The 23,401-nt window shown below is 34.7% G+C and overlaps 1 protein-coding gene across 4 annotated transcripts in view; it reads right to left on the bottom strand.

Moving 5' to 3' along the window:
* The window catches only part of LOC123308260 (inaD-like protein), a 370,976-nt gene that overhangs the window by 279,556 nt on the left and 68,019 nt on the right, over window positions 1-23,401 (bottom strand). For all 4 annotated transcript variants that reach the window (XM_044890846.1, XM_044890847.1, XM_044890848.1 and 1 more), the window contains exons 12-13: window positions 12,665-12,898; window positions 9,475-9,714 (exon numbers count right to left, since the gene is read on the bottom strand). In XM_044890846.1, coding sequence (XP_044746781.1) covers window positions 9,475-9,714; window positions 12,665-12,898 — 474 coding nt within the window. The remainder of the gene's footprint in view (window positions 1-9,474; window positions 9,715-12,664; window positions 12,899-23,401) is intronic.

The raw sequence follows: 23,401 nt of genomic DNA, 5'->3' as shown, positions 1-23,401 counted from the left end.
CTTGTAGACTTTGTCTTCAGTTTTCATTGGCATTGTCGAATCAAAGAAGATGCCAGACAGTTCACACCACTTTCTTCATCCAGATGTTACTCTGTGATTCAAATCAGCTGTTATCGTTCCGTCCTTAAAAAAACAGAGCCCAGGTATATAAACTCTTGTTAGAGTTGTGCTCGATACCAGAACTATCAGGGCCGAAATTAAACACCATGTACTCCGTCTTAGCTCTGCTAATTCGCAATCCGTTTGGTTCAAGAGATCTCCCCCATTGCTCTAAACTGTCCTGCACCTCTCGCCAACTCGCCACTATGAAGGCCACGTCATCAACATACAACAGCTTCCACGGTAGGGGTTTCTGCATTTTTCAGTGAGATGATTCATGACTACATCAAATATGTCTCTGTCATATGATAAAACAAATAAATATTTACGTGCTTCACTGTGACAAATCATGCATAGGACAAACGAAACAGTATGTGAAATTGAGAATTAGACCAAAGCAAACAAAACACCATTAGCTTTACATCACTTCAATGCTAGAGGACACAAAAATTTTTAGTAGAGAATCTAATTGGTTTAAACAGAAAATAGGTGAGATGATACAGATTCACTCAACCATTAATGTCAATCTAAGAAATGACTGTTTGGGAAGTTCTACCATTAGTTTATACCATAACATACTTAATTTACTTTCCCGACGCGGGATTTGAATATGAAGAAAATGTTTGTGGAGTTATTTAAATAATTCATTATTATATTATTGTCAATTTGTTTTCTATTTGTTTCATTTGTGTGACTTAACAGTTTATGTTTTCGAAAAAAAATTATCTTGTAGGAGTGGGAGGGTCCTGTCATTCCACTTTTTTCCTCCAGAATTGAATGGGAATCCATAAGAGAATTTTATATGTCGAAAATCTATCCCACGAAAGCAATTTTTAAACACAAATCATAAGGGGTTGTTATTTCCAACATAATAAAGTTATGAGATCTAAAAGAATTGTGTGAGTAACATCTACTTAGTGCTTTCTATTATTCATTTATTTATTTCTAGAACAGGAACCTCAACAGAAAATCCAATAACAGAGGTTCACAACGATTACAATTTATGAAATAATTTCACCCTCTATGATAAAAAACGTTAAAAATGTATACAAAGCATCGAGTAACCACGAACAGACAAATTGGACAAAAAAACTGCATATCAGACAAAAATAAGAAGAGCCGAAATTAATTCTGGGTGAATCATGGAATGGAGGTCAATTTCGAAAAAAAGTTAAAGGAACTACCCTGCTCATTTTCATCGAGGAATCATCTCCCTAAGTCCTTCGCATTTGTTTACAGACACTCTGTATTTATAATTTTTTTCCTACAAAATATGTATATGTTATTCTTCTATTGCCACAAAGCATAACACAATTTTTCAACACACTTTATTTCTTATGTCAAAGGCATAGTGAATCCTTTGTCAGGAAGTGCTGAGGCCAGTTTAGATTTTCCTTGAAGAATAAGAATAGATGTGAGCACAGCAGTTGACTTAATGTAATAATATAATCTTTTTAGTGCTATTACCTATTTTCTGCACAAATTTTTCTCTCTGAATTTTGAAATCTGAAATTTATCAGAACATATTTTTTTAAAGCACCCAATAATTTCTCACCAAAAAAAAAGTGATATGTCTCTTTTCTTTTCTTTATTAGTTTTCGATGGAAACCTTGATAATCCGAAATTTTGGTTGAATATTAATTCTAACGTTTATATTCGTTTTTATAATTCATCATGTTGTTTCAAGGAAGGAGATGTGTTTCTTGTTTAAGCTCTGAATGTAATATTTATTTGAAAATACCAAAAAAAAGTATAGATTTCCGCTTTTTATACCTGCTTTGTAATATGGTCAGCTGGGACTGTTGTTTTCTTCTCTACATAGTAACATATGTAGATACTCGAATGTTTTTTATAAAAAATTTAACACATTACTCATGTTCTGATCTTACTTGGTCCTATCAAAGGTATTTGATTTTTCATAGATATGCGTCTCAACATTGAAATGATTTTATTGGATGATAGGTGTTTTTGAATAAAATTATTTTGGACACCTACAATTCTTATACATTTTAATGAACAACAACGAACAAATACATAAATTCACATGTAGTGCTACGGTGCAAAAATATATTCAGGATTCCTCTGTAGCATTCGTCTCTCCGTAGGTTCCTTCTACAAAGAGCTTCACTCCACTGAAGTTTTCATGAAATTCAGCCATCTTTTCTCTTCTTGTCTAGTGCTGGAAAATAAAACTTATTCAAAATAAAAACTAAGAATTATTTCATTGAGACTCACCAGGAATAAATAGGATAAATCTTCGTGCCAATCTTCGATTAGTTTTCGGAAAAACTAAAAATAATGATTTTCCGTTAAACACTTGCCTGTTGTACTAAAACACACAATCACAGCACACCATTTCAAAACTTTCATTTGAAATTTGATGGAAGCAGAGTTATAAATTGCAAGCAGAGGTATGGTTAGCAGAAACAGTGGCGGTGATTATAATCGCTAAACCAAGGTTGGTGATCTAAACAACAGTTTTACACGAAAAATAACGATGTTTTCCATTTTATACATAGGTACGTATATCACGTTATGAGGGTATTAGAAAAAACGCAAATAGAGCTTTCCATGAAAAATATTTCATATAAGTTCGATTCTCAAAGATGTACCTATGTTGAACGATACACAACTATAATTAGTTGCAACATTATTGTTGCTGCACCTTCAAAAACAAAAGGATCATCCAAAATCGTCAAGGTAGGTGCAGAAATTTATTCCTATTATAAACCCAAACCTAGTGATGCCCACGAGAGTCTAGTTTTCGAGAGTCTCGACTCGTCTCGTCTCGTTTTCGAGATGACACTCTATATTTCACTGACAAGACGAGACTTTTCTCGTACGAGAGTCTCTCAGTGGTCTCGTAGTCTCTCGAATATTTTGAATAATAGAGAAAAAATATTGCTTCCTAATTTGAAAATTTTGGAATCATTTTGTGCGCAGAAGCTTCATCAACAAGCAAATCGATAATGCTTCATTTAAATTCAAAACCATTAATCGACTTTTCTTAATAAACTTTTTAGGGTTTTCACTCCCAATCTCTGAAACAAAATCAATTAAAAATGAAATCGATGATTTGCTCCTGCGTAAATTCTTGCACTAATTTGTCAGGAGCAAATTTACTAGAAAAAAATTGTTGCCTGACAATGAACTGAAAATAAATAAAGTTGAAATTATAATTTTATGTGGTAACATTAATCGACTGTTGTGGCCTCTATTGGAACATTTGATGCCTTATAACAAGCAAAGATTATAGAGTAGAAAGATGGGAAACGAGGCGACTAAAGCGAATTGAGCGCCATCTGTGTGTCACGCGTGTCTTTAAGACGCTAGGACTGGTTAAAATATTAATTGCAGTGCCATTTGCAGAAATATATGAAATTTTTTAAGATTTCAGACGTCAATTTTGATCAAAGAGGTTTTGAATGTTTTGATTCTCGTACCGCTTTTTGTTTATCTAGCTCGTTCTAGTTGCTGATTTTTGAATTTTTTTGTCTTGGTGAAAACATCAAAATATTGTTCGAAAATTATTGATTGGTGAAGAACGGTGGATCAAATAATAAAATATATTTTACGTGATTAAGTTTTTCACTCAACTAAGGAAAATGGAAGCGTAAGTATTAAAAATCGTAACATGTGAATCGGTCATTCATTGATTCTAATTTTCAGTGCTCCGAAGTGGATAAAATTCTCAGAGCTTGAAGACAATTGATTCAGCAAACACTACTTACTACACCATGTGCAATGAACATTTTACTGCAGGTCAATTGAGAACTGTTCATCGACGTAAATTGTTGTATGCTTAAAGCATCCCTTACATGAACGGGCAAATGATGATCTTTATAGGTCTTTATAGGTCTTCTCAATTGCTACTCTTTCAATATATTCAGAAATGCAGAGGTTTTATTGATTTCCATTTGGGAACCGAATGACTGTTAAATTGTTGTTTAGAAAGTCAAAGTTTTATGAAATCTGCTGTGAGTGTTTTGTTCATTCATTAATGAATTTGTATATTGTGTCATGAAGAGACCATATCATAAGGAAATCATAAAAAAGCACCAAAAAACTATACTGACATATACAGGTCTTGCATATGTCTGTGAGGTTTTTTTAAGTGTGGTTCTGAAAATTCTTTAAATAATACCTACATATGTGAGTAACTATGATGGTATGTTGAATATTGGTTCATATTAATTTCTGATATATGTATATTTTACAAATTCAACTAAGTTCATTAATTCAGAACAACCTATTGTACAGAAACAAAACCTTCGACGTATAGCAGATCACCATATAATTTAGTGTCCTAGTTAAAGCTTCATTTACTGCCCACTATTTCAATTTTTGTAAATTTTTTATGGATTGCAAATAAACATATAGCACATCCATATAGCACAGCGTTTTTCCTCGATATCAATTGATTCCAAACAATGTTTAGATGAATACTAACATTTTGATCACAAAGCAAAACGATACTTTTGTTTTGTCGCTCAGGATGTTTGTTTTCTGGTCTCAACTAAGTCGATATTGAAATTCAATACAAGGAATAGAATTCGAATTTCGCGCCCCTCAATTAAAAAACAGAAAACTGTTATCAAAAAGTTTTCCTGTATTGACAATGCGTTTTTAGCGCCATCTCATTGTCACGCGTGTTTTCACTGCCTAAAATGTAGTCGGTTTTTAGTACTAGCGATATGAGGGCGTTTCCTATCTTTCTACTCTATAATCTTTGATAACAAGAATACTTTTGATTTTAACATTATAAGAACTTATTTAGTTATATCCATAGTTTTTATATATATGAATGATAGATATTGGTCCTGCATCCTCTGCCCTTTTTCTTTTTTTGGCTTTATCATTCCTGATAAAAGAAAAGGAGCTAAATAAAAATTATATTAATTCTTTAGTTCACATGGTTGAAAATAATGCTGTTTGGACTCAAGAAATAATGTTATTCTTTGTAAAATTTGAGACGTTTCTATATTTAAGTAATGCGAGACGGCTGATAACTATTACAGTTTATACATACCACCTTTTCCTATTTTTTCCTTATAAAATATTTCCAACGCACGATAAATTGTTTTTATCAAAAATTTTATCGAAATAATAAGAAGCAGATATTCTTCATTCTACTGAAATAAACTTCCTTGGTTAAACTTTCAGGGTCGGTTGTTCGATAGCTGGTTAACTCGACTTAACTAGAGTTTTGCTTAATTACGACAGAACGAAATTAAATAGTCTTATTTGTGTTGTTTCGCGTGTTAGGAGAGGATGCTGAAATATTTAGGAATAGAAAAGGATATTTCTCATTAAACGTCCAGGCAGTTCATGATTCATCATTGAATTTTTTGAATATTGTTTGTCGTTGGCCTGTTTCTAACCACGATTCTACAATATTCAAACAATCTTCATTGTGCGCTTCTTTTTCCCATCTTTATCATAATTTCATTTCATTATTCATAATTTATCGCCGTCACTTATATAAACTATCTCAAAACGAAAAGGATGTTCAAATTTTAAATTTTGAATTTTTTTGGAGAGTGAACATAGAAATAGCGATATTAATGGTTTTCGTCCTTTCAAACTTGTCAAAATTTATATTTCAAAATCAGTGTGGCCAACATAGAACACTAATGTGGCCCATAAAAACAAACAAATCTATGAATCCACTAGTTAACTAATAGTTTTGAAATCCGTGGTTATTTTTTCTATGAACAACGCACAACAAATCTCAAACCATAGTTACAGTTAACCATTGGTTAGATAATCAATGAATTAAACCACGAATGAACAACCGGCCCTCAAGGTATGTTTATGTCCGGCCATAGATAAACACTATAGATGGGAAACTCTCAAATAAAATTTTGTTACGAAGAAAAGCGCCATCTCTTAAACGTCAGCAAACTAATCTCGATTAATTTGCCGAGAGCGCTCTTCACGCTTTGATAAGGTAATTTTATTTTATTGTATTTGGAGACAACTATGTAACAAATAATACTCTGAGTTCATACATACAATTTATTAGATGAAATGTTCACATATGATAATTGAAAAATAATAGAATATATGATTGATAAACAAACAAAAATCAGTTAAATGAAACTTATCTATCTTTTATGAGCTGAAATACCTCAAATTTGGACAAGATTTCAAGCGCTTCATGAGAAAATCATACCTCTTCTTCGGTACTACATCCTATGTAATCAGAAAAGATTTATTCTTCGAATTCCTAATAGTCCGGCTTCTGAAGAATTATGCCAACCATAACTCTATAAAGAACCATAAGAACAGGCAATTTTTTCTCTCTTCTTTCACTTTTACTCGTTGCTCTTGAATTTAGGTACACAACAATATTTCTTCCCAACGAAAACTTGTAATAAAATGAACAAACAAACTTGAAATCGAATGTTGATCATTTGACATATCAATTTCACACACAAGCGCAGAATCAAAGATTAACTTAGTCTATGCTACAAAGTCACTCTAGTTTATGCGCAGAATTATCAGCGTAGGAAACTAACATTTTTTCATATTAATTCGCTGACCTTTCAGAGATGGCAGCAGTTCATTCGGTTCGCGTCATTACTGAGGGAGTTTCACCCCCCTGTGTCCGGCACTCGGACATGAGCTGCTGGTCTTTGATATATCTCATTAGCCAGAAAATTGTGGTTGCATAATAATGGGCGACAGATACCACCACTACTGGTTCAATGGACTCAAAGTCCATAATTCGTAGAGATATCAACTGAAATCATAGGTATGCTGTAGGAAGTTCCCATAGCTTTCCAGAATTTCTAATAAATAATTTTTCGGATTCATATGATGACGAGGAGGATGACGGCACTGACGAAGTAGCAGATTCATCAGATACGGATTCTGATAAGGATGACAGTGACTCCTATAGGGTTTGAATTTTTTCTCCGCACCGTTTGGGAAACTGACCCCATGCTTGTAAAAAAAAGGTAGAGAATGAAACAAATATTTCATAGGCCACCAAATAACAAGATTCATCAGTACAGTATAGGATATTCTGTCCTTTCCTACAGGTACATCTATGGAAATAAACGTAGTTTGCGAAAAAATGTAAGAGGAATGTCAAATTGTAGTGCGGATATTGTATATAAAAATTCTCCTGCTTGGATACAACTCTATAAATATGGTACCTGTGAAGCAATTTCTGATTTTTCTTAGGAACCAGAAGACTGACAGAAGGTGAATTGGACAGATAATCTATGGGAGCAAAAAAGCAATGAAAAAAAGTGTTAGAAAAAGCTATTCAAAAATTTGTTTCGAGAGTAACTTTTTTCAATATTCATATTATAGGTACTACTGAAAATTCAATTATAGATAGCTTGATTAATTTTGAAAAAATAAGGTTTTTGGTAATTTCTTTCTGAAGGTGAGAGATTTTTGGGACATTGGAGTCGTTTATCTTATCTTCGAACTTCTTGCTACAGAACTCCCTTCAATTATGTTAACTTTCATTGATGCAAGGTGATTTTTGTTGAAGAATTTAACATTCTTGTGATAATCCGTTAATTCCTCTGAGAGATACTCATTTCCCATCACTGCAGCAGATGTATTTCATCTTTAGGTTAATTTTTTTAAATTTTCAACTGATTTAACCCCTTCAACCTTCAGCCAAAGGAGATGACCAACATTTACTCTTATGCTGCTGTTTTTCTTGATGGTTTTTATTTTTTATATTATATATTTTGACGATTTCCTCGTAGAGTGTGAAATTATTCATTGTGATAAAGAAGGCTCGTTAACTTATTTCTATCAACATGACGACCCGGTCATCTCGAATTATTCGATTTTGAATCTCTCTTTCGTGTTCTCTTTCACTATGAATCACGCAGGGATGGCCAGCCGGGCGAGCGCTTCAAGTTATGGTGCAACACCTACACCGCATGCAGTTACTACCTAGTTGATACATACAAGGTCGGGCAGCACGAGCAGGGCCTATCTCGCTATGTTTTAGGCGGCAACGTATTATTTTTTTCAGTTTTTTGTTGTCTATTCTAAGATATTATACCATAAAATGAATAGTTAAGTATTGAATATTATGTTATTTAGAAAACAGCGTATTTGTAGCGTTTGAAAGTTTTTTTAGTCAATAATAATATATTCCTGAATCCTAGTTTGATTCGAATATCGAATGAATAGTAAATTTTTGAAAGTTATGTCTATTTTCGAAAAAGGATATTCTTACCGTTTAAGAGAGGTCATAGAATTTTAATGGAATTAAAGGGAACTGGGATAATACAAGTCGTTCAACCTCCTTTGTGTAAAGATCTCAAAGTTGTCAAACAGTTCAGATCTAGATTTTCACGAGTCCCTATGTGAATGAAATTCTTTTAACCTCAACTTTTTCGTAGTTTTTGAAAGAAAACTGTCACTGAGAATAAGCAATGAAAGTGAAATGTTCATCATCATTTATATAAAAAAAATTTTCATCAGTTTCTGAATGAATCATAACCATTTCACAGGAAAATTCAACTGATGTCAGCAGTGAAAGCTAGGATTATTTTGAAAGTCTGGCAACGATGTTGCCATTGACTGCTGACGTCATTTATTTTCTGAACCAAGTTTAGTGTTATTTTCTCCTATTCATTTATTCATCGTTATAAGTTTTTCTCGTTAATTGATCTGAACACAGTAGATATTTCATTGCTCTTATAGCATAAGTATAGTATATAAATGAAGTGTTGAAACAAATATTTCCATTTTTAGCTCTGCATTCTCAAAATATGTGGCTACTTTTCTGACCAATAGAAGAAGGGTACAGTTATTCCGATTGATGAGAGTGAAAACCAATAGGAAATAAGCAACCCTCTATAGTCCCATAAAATGTCCTATAAAAAACAGAATACTTTTTCTCATCGCATTTTATTCAATAGGCATTAAATTTGGAATGAAAAACACCAGGATTTTTTCTAAGGAGAATCAACTTTAACAGCAATAGCTGAAATTATCAAAAAAATCGCGAAAGCTATTCACACAACAAAAACTTCAAATTATCTTGTGGTTTGATAGAAGCTTTTAATAGCATTTAGGTACCACAAGCAGCCCCCTAAAAACTAAAATCTATGGCGAAAGGATTTTTTGCTTGACATCACTGAAAAAATTTATTTTTCGAGATAGTATCCGCCACTGCTCTGTATTCAACGTAAATTATGTTTACCTCAAGCGTTAAAAAAATGTTCACGCATTGTCTGATGAATTTCTGCAAAAATTTTTTAGAGGACTCTTTTTCCATTCGAATAGTTGCACACTCATATTTTATGTATATTGACATATGCAGTGAAATAGTTTTTATAACGCTCGATGTAGGTACATGTATTATTCGACGAAAAACCAAAAATTCCTTACCTGACTGGCTTGAGAATTTCCATCATTTGAGGTGAAAGGTTTTGCAACTGTTATTTTCACAAGACCTCTAGGAGCTCCCTTAAGGATTTGAACAGCCGTATCTAAATTGGCTCTTTCAACATTGATGTCATTCACGGCAATCAGACGATCTCCGGGTATAAGACGTCCATCTGCTTGTGCTACACCGCCAGGAACCAGAGACCGAATTACTATCACGGTTTCTTGTGTACTCAGAGGATCCTGGAAAAATGTTCCTCTCAATTTTTTGCGATGAGAAAACGCCAAAAGTTATACTACAACATTAGGAACCAGAAGTTTGCACGTATTTTGTATATCGACTTAATACATTTGATGTGATGAATAATTGTTGTGATTGTGAATAATTTTATATACAGTTGAAAAATAATGAAAATGATCACTGAAATGGATCCTGATACAGTCCTATATCATTTTTATTTCTGAATTGTCGCAAAGCAATGGAAGAAAACTCGTGTCGTGATGACTGACTCAACCATATGGTTTCGTTTAGGATATCAGCCCGTTCGTGGAAACATAGGATTGTCTAATTTTTCTCATTATCTCATAACTTTGACAATTGTATGAAATAGCTCACTTCGATTCCAACTGACAGAAATAGACTTAGACTTAGGACACAAGTATAAAAAAATAGAATACTAGTTTTTTGAAAATTGAGGGATGCCCCCTCCGACCTTGATCTTGTCTACTCCCCTGACTATAGAGTTCCAAATTTCAACGGATTACTACACGCAAATTCCATAGTACTTCGAAAACAGCTAATTGACCGAAGCAGAAAGCTCCACTCTGGTGCGGTCGGAACTTTTCGTTTTCGCCGAAGAGAATCACTTGCACGTGGATGAATTCATTTCTCTAGTGACAAAATCAAGTATTGTAAATTCTCTACCAGTTCATCTCATTCAAGTTATTTTCTTTCAATTCTGATGCTAACTAGTTCTCCTCAGAAGATAATGTACTCTCTTTGTCTTCTGAAAATTCTTAATAACTCTATTTTCATGCTTTCATTCTATATGAAATGTGTGCAAGATCATGAAGGATCTTCAAACATCTTTATAATCCTTGCGAGTACTGCTTAATTGATACGTTTACTCGAGTCAATTCTTTTATGTGTCTTCTTATGGATAAATATTTTATTACATTTTACAACTCAATAGATCTTCAAACCTCTCTGGATTTGCTCACATGGAAATGGGTATGTTGAACTAGACTGCTAATTTATTGTCTTCGCATGCTCATCTCACTAATTTGAATCAGTTTATTTAATGTCTTGAGTCAACTAAAGTGTTAACTTCTCACTTACATATGACTAATTACTCTTATCGAGTTTCAGATTAATGAATCCTCATGCTCTCCACGATGCGAAGCCATGATATACCGGTTGACAGTCTCTCGTCCTGGTTCCACCCTGGAAGGTCTCCTGTAGTAATCGTTTACTCCCTACATTGGTATAATCTCCTCATTATAACTTGTATTCTCATAGATATATTTTCATATTCATTCATCTTGCTCGATATCCAGATTAGATCTCTAGCCTTCTTCTCTTCTCGAAACCAACGATTAGTTTCTATCATTTTAACTTTCGTTTTTTTGCGAAATAAAGAAGCTCTCGCAATCAATTTTCAATGATTGCTCTGTTAGTGTAAACGTTGTGTTAATATTGAATTTTTGAACTTTCTCAGTGTCTAAGTCTCACATCCAGTGACTTCTCATTTGAACTACTCAGGATTATCTCTATTTTCAGTTGAATAATGTCACTCTTAGTTTATAGGTGTTTTTAGTATTTGTATTTATTACTGTATTAGCTTCATGCATGCCGTATTCAGTTTAAAATTGTGAACTATATATGTACAACAAATGTTTTCACACTACCACCTCCAACTCAATTATCTGGTAACAGTCCAGTGCATCAAGTCAAGTGGACATTTTCATTTAGAACTGGTACAAATATTGAATGAATGTCGTGAAACAAACAATTTTGATTTTTTTACAAATTAAATATCACTCTTACTATAGCAGCTAGAAGAAAACGCATGACACATTTTCGAGCTCTTTTTACTGAGTATTCCGAATCTGAAAGCAGGCCTTATCATTTCTAGATTTTGAGTGGAAGTGATTCGATAATCGCTAATTCCTATCACAGAGTATTGAGTAGGCGAAAAATAAATGCCTATTCAATAGACATGCACTATGGTAACGCCTACCTACTTTTATTGTATCATTATTCAATACTGAAACAGGAAGGAGAAAGAAGTTCATATTCTTTCCTCATGAAATATTTTGTTGAATATTTACATTTTTGAAATCAGCAAGAATGTGTTATCCGTTTTCTTCTAGCTCTTATAGTTCTCGATATTCCCTAGGTAGATAACGAATTTTGCCTACCCTGTACACGTTAAATGTGATAAGGATATAAAAGTTGTTTCTTTAAGATCTTATGCAGCAATCTTCCTAGTACTGATGTCAGGTTGGTGGTCGTCAAGATTTAGTACTGCCTCTTCTATTGCTGGAGTTTCAATAATATCGCGGTGGAGACCACAATCATTTTTATTTATTTTCAATATACCATAATTGTAACTTAATTAATGTTAATCATAACTAGCATACTAACAACGTTATGATTAGTTTTTATGTAATTCATCTAGTCAGTTGAAGTTCACTGAAATTCAGCAAGTAATTTTTTCTTATTATGAGGTCAGAAGAAATTGCGCAAGCAGTTGCCCTTGTGGCATGAATTAAAAAAGATTATCACTCGTTAAACATTTTGTTTGTCCGGTTTTTTGTCCAGAAAAGTGTATTTCCTTCACAAAAAATCTATTAGACCTCGAATTGAGGATATGCAGAATTTTTTCGGGATTTCTGAAGGCAAAAAATATATAAAGTTGAAAAGTTAGAAAACAGGAAAGATCTGTGAATAGGTACCACCATAAAATCGGCCATATCAAAAAATCCTCGCAAGCCAAAATTTATGAAATTCGTGCTATCCGTTTCCGAGGTCATTGAGGCGTTTCATACTCAAAACTCACTCTGTATGTACCGAAATCTATAATATATTTATACAGAGGTGTAGTTGCAACTTTCAAGCCGAAAGTTATTTCATAAAATGAAGAATTGCCAATGTAAAATTTATTCAATATCAAACAAAAATCTTATTTACCTGGTAGTCCAAGATGGAAAATCCTAATCCATAATCCCCCTTCAGGAGTTCAACAACCGTTGTTTCGTCTCTCCACATAGGAAGTCCAGCAGTCATTTCGAGGGATCTAGATCGTCCCTCAGAAATAAGACCCTGGCTCAAGGCACTGCAGGATACCAAAGATGTTTCCGATTTGGCCTTCACCAAACGATCTCTTGAAGGTATCAGTGTTTGTAGACTGCCTGCCAGTATATTCTAAAAATAAGGTTTACGTTTGATAAAACTATTCAACCAAATAGAAACTACTCTAATAAGTTATATAATTTCTCAAATGTAGATGATGCTGTTGAAAATTAAAGTGGCTTCAAACGTCAGGTTTGTTTATGTTTTGGGATTTATTATATTTCCCCTAATTTCTCTTCCTGAAATCTTTCCCAACGAAGTGATTTGAAGTAAAATTGTGTTTCCCTGGCACCCTAAATGGTCCAAATGTTGAGTTTGTTGAAGGCAAAAGGCACTTGTTTCTTTTGGAGTTCAAGGCTTTTGAAGTCTTCACTCAGTATTTCGGACTTTCACTATTGTTGAAACAACTATACCTTTCATGATGCCAGTACTTCCAGAACAATTCTGTGCATTTCATATTAATATTCATAATATATATATATATATATATATATTTTTTTTTTTTTTTTTTTTTTTTTTTTTTTTTTTTTTTCCTCTTCACCATATAGGGTTGGACTCTTCGCTGCCGGGCATATATATATATATATATATATATATATATATATATATATATATTTACATCTGGCATACTTTATTGCGTCCTTTCAAAAAGCAACCTTATTGCGTCTCCCAGAAATACGCTACCTAGGTGGAATCTGATCGAAGTATATTAATCTACGCAAAAAATTACGTAGTTTGGTCGTTTCAGATCTCAAATATCTTTATTAATAAAGAAGTTGATATACGCACATTATTGCGTCCTTTCATGGTCCTACCATTAGTGCGTCCGGCGTATATTTTGTTTTCATATGTAGCACAATGCTGCGTCCGAATTTTATTCAATCTTTCACCATTAGCATGTTGTTGCGTCCAGCGTAGTTGCCACATATGTTTTAGAATCTGGTACAGTAGGATTATTCGAACTCGATGACGTGATCGTATTATAACATTGGCTCCAGTTATTACAACTTTCATCTTTCAAAACACCTCTATCAGGTCGATTCTGTTTGGAAATAGTAATATGGTTATAGAAAAGATATTGCTATCACAGCAAAGTTTGAAAAACTGGTATTCTAATCATTGATTTTGAGCAATATGATCTGTCAATTTCTAGAAGATCTTGTTATTTCAGTTTGCTATATCAGCAACATCATTTAAGTACTTGCTATTTCATAACAAAGTTGAAAATGGCAGTGAATCTCATGTTTTTACATTTCTTCCAAGCGTTAGAAATTTAGAAAATAGGCAAGTAATTATAAACATGCTTCGTTTTAGTAATTTTTTGGAAACCTTCACTTGAAATTTTCATTTATAGCGAAAATATGAGACTACAATTTCGATATATTAGGAACACCAGTAATTCATTTGAATTGCCTGATGAAAAGTTTCTGGAACTCTTTCGCTTGAATAAGGAAAGAAGAGTTCAATGGATTGGTTGAGGAACCGACCAGTAAAAATAAAGTTCCTTTTTACCAACAAATGGCTGAAAATCCATAGAGAATTTCTAGGAGATTGATTATCAAATCAATTCTATCTGATTTTTTGTTGTTTTTTTATTTCCAGACATGATGCACAGTTCAACCAAAAACTCACAAATCCAAATACCGAATAAAACACTAAACCAAAGAGTATCAATTGATGATACTCTTTGATTGAACACAACTTATTCTTCTTTTCCATAGAACAATTATAGAATTACATGTTCTTTTCTATGAAATGAGAATCTTACGCTTCAGAACAGTGTTGTCAGCTCAAACATTCCATTATTTTTCAACAATATTGCTATGGCCAAAACTCATAACCAAAATTGCGTAAAACGGTGAAACAGAATATTCGTTCGCTCAGTCATATTGCTATATTTTATAATTATAACAATGTTGTAGATTTAGCAATGTTATAACAAGATCCGAACAGAATCGACCTGAATATTTATGATGGCTATCATCCTTAGTTTGTGGACTGCTCACTTGGGGAATCGTATTTCAGAATGTTTCAAACACTCTTTAAGTGTCTTTTTGTCAAGAAGAGCTTTAGTGATTATGTAATAATTTTAAAAACGTTATATATTTCATTTTCGTTTTTTTTTTATAACAAATGAATGTGAGAGAGTGGTGCTCTGGAGATAACTTAAATTAGGAATGCATTAACTGCACAGTTGTTAGTTCATCCTACGTTTATCCTACGAACAATTTGGCAGTCTGGAGAGTCAACTACTCTCTCAGGGTAGTTAAATGGACGGCGAATGAAATTCTCGAGTTCGATAGAAGAGTTTGAATATGAATCGTCGCCTGCATCCTAGCTCTTCGATATACAAGGACTCTCTTTGCTTATAGGAGGACGAAACCATTGATCATATCCTCAGTGACTGCCCAGCGGCAGACAAGGTTCGCTCAGGCTGGTTCTAGGGGAACTCATGAACTACTCCTCCTCTGTTATCACCTGTTCCCTTTGGAAGATGGCACTGGAGGTAGAAGTTTAGCTCTTTGAGCTTGTTTGTGTGCCACAATAGACCGCTTTGGTCGCGGTAGTAGGTCTGGGGGATTCGACAAATGCGCCGAACAAACTGTAACTGTAACTCTTCGATACAAAGGATATACTTTCCTCGAATGCAGGAAGACAGGGGTTTCAAAGTTTGCAATACCAACATATACACAAAAGTTGGAAATGGAATAAGATTATTGAGAGGTCAAGACCCACTCAAGGGAATAGCAGCTCATAATAAAATCAAAGTCAAAGAGCTGGAGTGCTTTGGAGAAGCTAATATCCGACATATGAATCGATCTTAAGCTAGTAGGAAAATCTATCACGCCAGCAGAACAAAAGATATTAGAAAGCCAGATTAGACAAGCAAAACTGAAGTTTTCATTCGAATATCATATGAGTAAACATTTACTCTATATATTATATTTCAAGAGATTGAAAGACCATGACTTGCTGTAAAAATCATCTTCTGCTTTTCTGGAGTCGGCTGAGCTAATGTCGGAAACGGGAGGATTTGTTCATCAAGATGGAGTGATACTAGATTACTGATTACTGATTACTGATTGCTGGGTGTGTTGGACGGACTAACCCAAACCTGCCACCGCGACCAACGGTCTATTGTAGCACACAAGCATGCTCAAAGAGCTAAATCTCTCCCTCTAGTCCCATCCTACCCAAAAAGGAGATGATGTCGGAGGGGGAATGATTCTTGAGTTCCTCTAGGATCATCTTCGGAGAGCCGAAAACTCCGAGTCTGACCCTGTCTGCCGCCGGGCAGTCACAGAGGATATGCTCAATTGTTTCGTCTTCCTCTAAGCAGAGTCTGCAGAGTGGGTCGTTGACGATCTTGAGTTTTTTGAGGTGGGCTCTGAGTCTGCAGTGTCCTGTAAAAACCGCTATTATGGATCTCAGATTAGTTCTAGAAAATTCTAGCCAGCGACTGGTGGATGGGCTGGGAGGCACTGAAATAGCCCTATGCGAGTGACGCAATCCAGGACGGTTGCGCCAGTGCTCCAGGACCTTTTGCCTTATCCAGCTGTTGTTTCGGTCCCTGATCAAGGAATTGGGAATTCCTATACTGGGTTCCGGGCCAATAAGCGTTGATGTCGCGCCTGATACTAGATACTAGAATACTAGGTAGTATAAGAAGAATATAATGCAAGTGGTCACCTCAACATCTTGTAGGGCTAGCCGTGATCGACGAAAACTCTTATGCACATCTTGTTCGCTTGCAAAATTCTTACTTTATCAGGGTATATAGAGAGACACAATTCGAATTCCTTACTTCTATCTGAGAGAAGTTTATGGCATAGACAAATAACCAAAGCTCTCATTTGTACCTCCAAAGACCAAAGCAGTTTCTGAGAATGATAAAGCTCGCATATATTGCAATTAGGCAATTAGGCGTGTATATACACGCAATAAAGCACGATAAAGTTCTGCCAGAAAAAGAGCTCAAAGAATTTCTTGTGTTGTATTCCCTTCGCTGCCAAAAATAATGTGGTAGTGAACGATGAACAGAAAAGTGAAAAATAAGGATCAATGTTCGAATAGGGGGCTTCATACCCAGGGCATAAAGTTTGAATGGTAAATCTGATTGAAGAATTTTTAGATCTGAGAACTAATAACGTTACTGAATTGGAGATTATTCTGGCCTGCATAACTCTGGCAGAATGAAGAACTATCTCAAGAACGTGGGGACAATACCTGGTTCTGTCACTAGGGCAAGAAAAGGGGTTCTGGACGTGACAATGGTCAACGCAGCTTCCAGAAGAAGTGTTAAAGCTTGGGAAATGGTGACCAAACCATCAATCTCTGACCATAGGATAATCGAATATAAAATAACAGAAGAGGAACTGATCCACCATTAAGATCCATCTGAAGCAAAACTTACAACAGTTCGAAACTAATTGGCCAAACCTCTCGCATTACGATCTGGAACAAAAAGTCGATCAGGGAATTTTAGAGGCCTTCCACTCCAGTTATCCACTCCCGGAAGTTTGAACAAGTGAGGATGCATCTAATTAATCCTATTCGTGCATGGGCTCATGCCGACGATTTTAAAATCTTTGGTGATATAGGCTCTATTGAAGACTGCGTTTCCTGCAGCTTGCTTTGTGGACACATTCTTGATTTGGTGTGGCAGAAATCAACTACCATTGATCATTTTTGAGTGCAATGTCGCCACGTACACCAGGAAAAAGAACTATTTACTTATATATATAGTTATAGTCTTGATGGCAGCGTCCTGAGCAAAAAAACGGAGATAAAAGATCTTGGCGTTGTTTTGATCAAATTTTTACATTTGTTCCTCATGTTAATCATTTACTTGGTACGAGGCCAAGATTGTATGAATTCATCGTGCGTAATAGCAGATATTTTCTGAACCGGAAACCATGATTTTGCTGTTCAATACATTTGTGACGAGCAAACTGGAGTTTGGATGCATTGCTTGGAACCCAATATACGATTGCCATACACATCACAATGACATATATTCCGAGAGCTGGCGACGAAAATCGGCAAAAGATTTGTAATGGATCATAATTAAATATGAGTTAGTTTTGATGGTGTATATGAATCAGCACCCACGCTAAAAGGTCAGGTAGTGGAACATCTGACGGCGACGCTCTTTGATTTATATAAAATTACAATATCCGTACTTTGGGGTGACTGCTGACTGCCTCTCTTCTATTGATATGTGGTCTGAATATTTTATTCACAAATAATATATGATATTTGTGCAATAAATGCAGTTTCAGCCAATACAATTCTTTTGAAACCACATCGTCAAGGCAGCAACTTATGTGGTGTACTGACACACCGCGTTTCACTAAAATGAGATCTGACCACTTTTTCAAGTTTTCTGTTCTATGAACTAGTGACAATTTTCAATCATTACAAAATACTTGTAGAGTGTGTTGTAATTTCATATATCTACATCGAAGCGCGTCGCCGCTAGGTGTTCCACTACCTGACCTTGAGAGTGGGTGCTGACTTACATACACCCTCAATACTAAATCATATTAAATTATGCGCCAGTACAAAACTTTTGCCGAATTTCGTTGCCAGATCTCGGACTAATGGAGGCTGTTCAGAGAAGTTTTTTCGAGTAAGATCATGCTGTTTTGTTGAATAAATTCGGTGCAGTTAAGCTTGATGTCAGGAAGGGCGTTGTTTGTTTGAGGTTCCTTCATGGGCCCTTGAATGGCACATCTACTCGCTAGAGTAGGATTTCATGTAGGAAGCCCAAGTTCTAGACCCGTACGCTTGTTCAACCTCACTACGCCCAGAACAAATATATTGTTTCAGTCATCTGTGTACAATATGATTTGTTCTAAATTCAATCAGATCTCGCATCACTGTGATATACACTTTGACAGACAGTCCTTATTAATTAATATATTACAAGGACACTACATATATACAAGAGTTTACATAATTTGTAGAACTTTTTAATTTTTGTGGTAATGTCACTTGTAATCCCACAGCACTCAGAATACAAAAGGTCATGGCAAAAGGAGTAATCAACCCTCACAATATCGCTCAATAAGCCAGAAGGATAATTCACCGAAGGAGAACAGGAACGATCTTTCAGTTTTCCCAAAACAACCTTCACAGGTAGTAAACCCATAACTAGAATCGATACAGCAATATAGACCAAGAATCCTCGTAAGGAAGATTGGGATATTTAAAAGACGATGTTTGGAGTGGGCAATAAACACCTTCAATCTATATAGATCACCAGAAGTGTAAAGAAAAATCCTAGAAGAGATTCGTCTTCATCTTCTGAAAATAACCAGAAGCTGCTTAGAATGAGTCATATACACAGAAAATGGAGAAGGACAAAAGTTCCCTTCACACCAAAATGGGGACCCACAATCTGCAAGAACAATTAATTCAACATCGTTTCTATTGAAGACGATGAAGAAAGTAGTAGATAACAACATAAGAACATAGAATCTGGAGAATACACCAATTCACAAATGCCAGATGGCCTACAGGACGACCGATCAACAAAAATTGCTCTGTATGACCGTATGACTCTATAGCTAGGTTTCTGGTCCCTCGGGAACTAAAGGAAATGAAGAGGCAAATACACTTGCCTCTAGCAACAAGGGAAGTTGACGTTTATTCATCCAGTGGAATAAAAAAATTTTAATTCACAAGTGAAATGAGGTGACATAAGCATAAGCGGATAAAGCGATACCTTTCATGTCAATTTATAAATCCGATAATTCTCTGAAAAGTGTCATCGTTTGATTTCTAATTGAAGTGGAATAAAATTCACGTGAGTTATAATTTTTTTTCATTCGAAAAAATAATAATGACAATATCAGTCAAAAGAACACCATAAGGGCACTTCAATCGGACCTGCTATTGCTCTAGAGACAGAATCCAATTCTTCACCTAACAGACTTTCGGGATGACCTTGGAGCCTAGGAAGCTAAATCATTTCAGTTGTGCAAATACAACTTGGTTTACTTGTATACACAGTTGCCAGATTTAGGACGCAACATTATGCGTCGTGTGAAAGACGTATATTGACTGTATATCAGTTTTCATCATTTGAAGCGCCCCCGAAGCGGAATTTGCGTGAACTAAAAATATACTTTAGGTTTCATGAGACGCACTCTACTGCGTCTGGAGATATGTTTTTCAACATGGAATAACTTCTTTTATCAAAAGATGAATGAAATCTATAGTTGTTCCAAAGATAGCTCTCGACGTCCTTCACGATTTGCGACCACCCCTGTCGTTGAATCCCTCGAAATACCAGAGAAAACTTTGAAAAACAATGTTGCGTCCGGTATACGGACGCAGTATTATTCAGGACGCAATAGTGTATGGCCCAAAGACAATGTATGGACGCAACATAGTATGCTGGATATATATATATATATATATATGAACCCGTAGTGCGTTGTTACCTCCGTTAAGTTCATTGGGTGACCTGACCTCCAGGTGAAGGAGTTATATAATTGGAATAATTTTTGTTTATATATGTAGAGGGGAAGGTAAATAGCAGGGGTACCTAAGTAGGGGAAAAGATTTTTATCAAAAAATTTTTCTTCAAACGAATCAGACCTTACTACCTCCGCATATATTTCTTATTAGTAGTGCGCTCTCACCTCCCGCAACGTTGTCAGATTTTAGGAGGACAGAAAGTAAGACAGCTCGAATTCTACTCATATATAGAATACAGCTGCTCTTCCGATTCATTCACAAATATTGAAACCTGTAAATAGTTCGGGAACGATACTAGATAATATTAATAAACTTCATACGCTGATAATTGATTGATAAGGTTCGTGATCTCGGTGTAAATGAATTTGGACAGTTTTGAATAAATATGCTTATGTCTACGATACTTCGTCCGATAGGGGAGTTTAATAACATATAGGTCCCAAAATGAATGATGCATGAAAATGAAATTTTTCGTGACATATAGGATTAATTCAAAAGACAATTTTACCGAATTTGTTCTGGTATGAAATAGTAGTCTAATTTTTGGGCATTATATTCACGACATTAGGAACTCCATATAAATGTTTCTCCTGAATGAATCAATAAAGATATACGTTTTACTTTCAGCTTCTATACTTCATTCACTTTCATTTTAGCAGTGGATTGGCCATGGAAATTGGATGCCTTTCACTCTGTATGGTACGAAAATGTTGGGTTAAGACGCTTGTCGAAACATTCTTGAGTTTTAAATCAGTGCTACATAGTCCGTTCTACGTGAGTCTCTCAGTAATTACGTATTTCATCACAATGTCAAATCACTTCGGAAAATATTGAGTCGAAAATATGTAACGAACATAATTGACGTTTATACAAACTGATTGAAGACATACCGAATCTAGTTATTTATATGGAAAATACAAGTGATCAGTAGCTGTAGTAGATCAGTAGTTGTTTATCTTCTTTGGCTGGAGGTTGAAGACGTTACATCAGTTGTAGAATTCAAAAAAATCAACCCGAAGATGAAATGCATTCGATGCAGTGTTAGCATTGAGTTGAATAATCAAAGGTGGTAGGGAATGGGTATCTCTTGAAGAAATGAACGGATAATTACAAGAATGTTAAATTCTTCAACAAAAATCATCTTGCGTGAATAGTAGTCAAAATAATTAAAAGAAGTTTGAAGCAAGAGGAGCTTCAACTTCAAACAAAACAACTGGCTCGTATTCGTGTCTGTTTATTTTCAATACATTGATATAATAATAATAATTATACACGGTATGGCGTAATGAATGGATAATATAGAACCTGCGGTTAGAGGACTCTATGGCGGTTCAGATAGATATATTTTACGTTTTGTAAAAGTGCCTTGATTTTCTAGATATTGGGGATTTTCGATGAATCACCCAAATAATAATTATATCTGGATATTGACATTTTCCATCATAGCGGATCAAAAGAAACTCCTCGATTGAATGGCATTTCTTAATTGCTCGAGGTGTCTTTTGCGATTTTTCAGTACACAGGTTGTTTCACAAGTAAACGGACAAACGAAAACCGTGAATAGAGGGCATTGAGCTGAGTTCAAAAACACCTCATATGTGTGTCTTGTGCATTCCGTTTCCGATATACAGAGGAGTTTATTCAAATTTCCCGAATTTTCGTTCAGCTATAACTCCAAATAATTCAGTTGTATTCGGCTAAAAACTCATTATCCGCTTAAGCTTGTAAGTTTCAATAAAACAGAACATTAAAAGTTGGCGAACACAGGACCGGACTCATTGAGGCCATATTCAAACTTAAACTCATGCAAAACACTCTGTAGTTTTTTTCGTCATAATTTTGAATTTTTCAGGTATCTGCATAGATTTTCTCAAAATCAACGAAATTTTGGTATGCTTTATCAGTGGATAATTTTTAATGAATAATTATTTGGTGGTGAAATGCCTCTAGAAAAAACAGCGCTGCATATTGACTTTTAATTCACAATAATTAATGGTATGAATATGATCGCCAATCAGATGTGGAAATCTAAAAATGGAATTGGAAATGTTCAACTGAATTTTTTTTGTTTTGATATTTTAGCATATCTGGTTATTCAGATAAATCATTCACAGTGATAATAAGCTTTATTATTGATAATGAACAAAAATAGCAATAAAAAACTACGCTATCATGAAAATAATAATTATAACTTGATATCTTCCGAATGAATCGCTTTTTATGGCTAACGTGGACCTGAAGTAATTTTTCGAATTGATTTTCACCTCATTTGGTCTTTTAGTGAAGGTAATGATTGGCACTTCGAATAAGTATGATAAATGCACTTTCGAATTCTTCACTTATTCCGTTATATTCATTATTGGATCTATGGAAATCTATGGATTGGTCTGGACTTATTACAATTTGTTATTGAAACATTGATGATATTCATGCACCAGCAAAAGTATTTATCAGTATTTCAGGTCATTTCATTTGAAGGGTAGGACCCCAACATTGGACTGCTAGATCTCCAGATCTGACACCCCGCGATTTCTTTCTTTGTTTTCATTCACACAACTAGTTGTCCATAGAAAAATAGATTAATTCTGAAGATCAAGTTTTAATATTTAGTTTCAAGTTAGCGTAGTTCTTCCATCCATATTTGTGCATTATCAATTTTGAAACATTTCATCATTGTGAATGACTATTTTGAAGACCGAATATGGTATAATTGTTGAACACATTCATTTCATTTCTTTGAAAAAAATCAATTAAGAATTTCTATTTTTCATGAAGTCCTCTATTCCTTAGAGGCGTCTGACCAAAACAATTTTTTCTAGAACATGATCAACAGGTAGGGCAACCCAAAAATCAATTCATTTTGAGACAATAAAAATGCAGATAACAAAAAAGTTCAAATTATTATTAAAAAACTACATACACGGTGTTTTTATGAGTTTGAAGTTAAGTAAAGCCTCACTGAGCCCGGTCCTGATTTTTGTCGAATTTAAATGCTCTGTTTCAATGAAATTAACAACTCAAGGCTAAATATAAATTTTCAGTCGACTTGATAGAGAATTTCAGGAGTTATAGCCGAACGGAAGTTCG

This window comes from Coccinella septempunctata, chromosome 2 (assembly GCF_907165205.1).
Source record: "Coccinella septempunctata chromosome 2, icCocSept1.1, whole genome shotgun sequence".
In the NCBI taxonomy this organism is placed as follows: Eukaryota; Metazoa; Arthropoda; class Insecta; order Coleoptera; family Coccinellidae; genus Coccinella; species Coccinella septempunctata.
The sequence above is the reverse complement of the archived record's forward strand: the minus strand, read 5'-3'. Positions and strand labels throughout refer to the sequence as shown.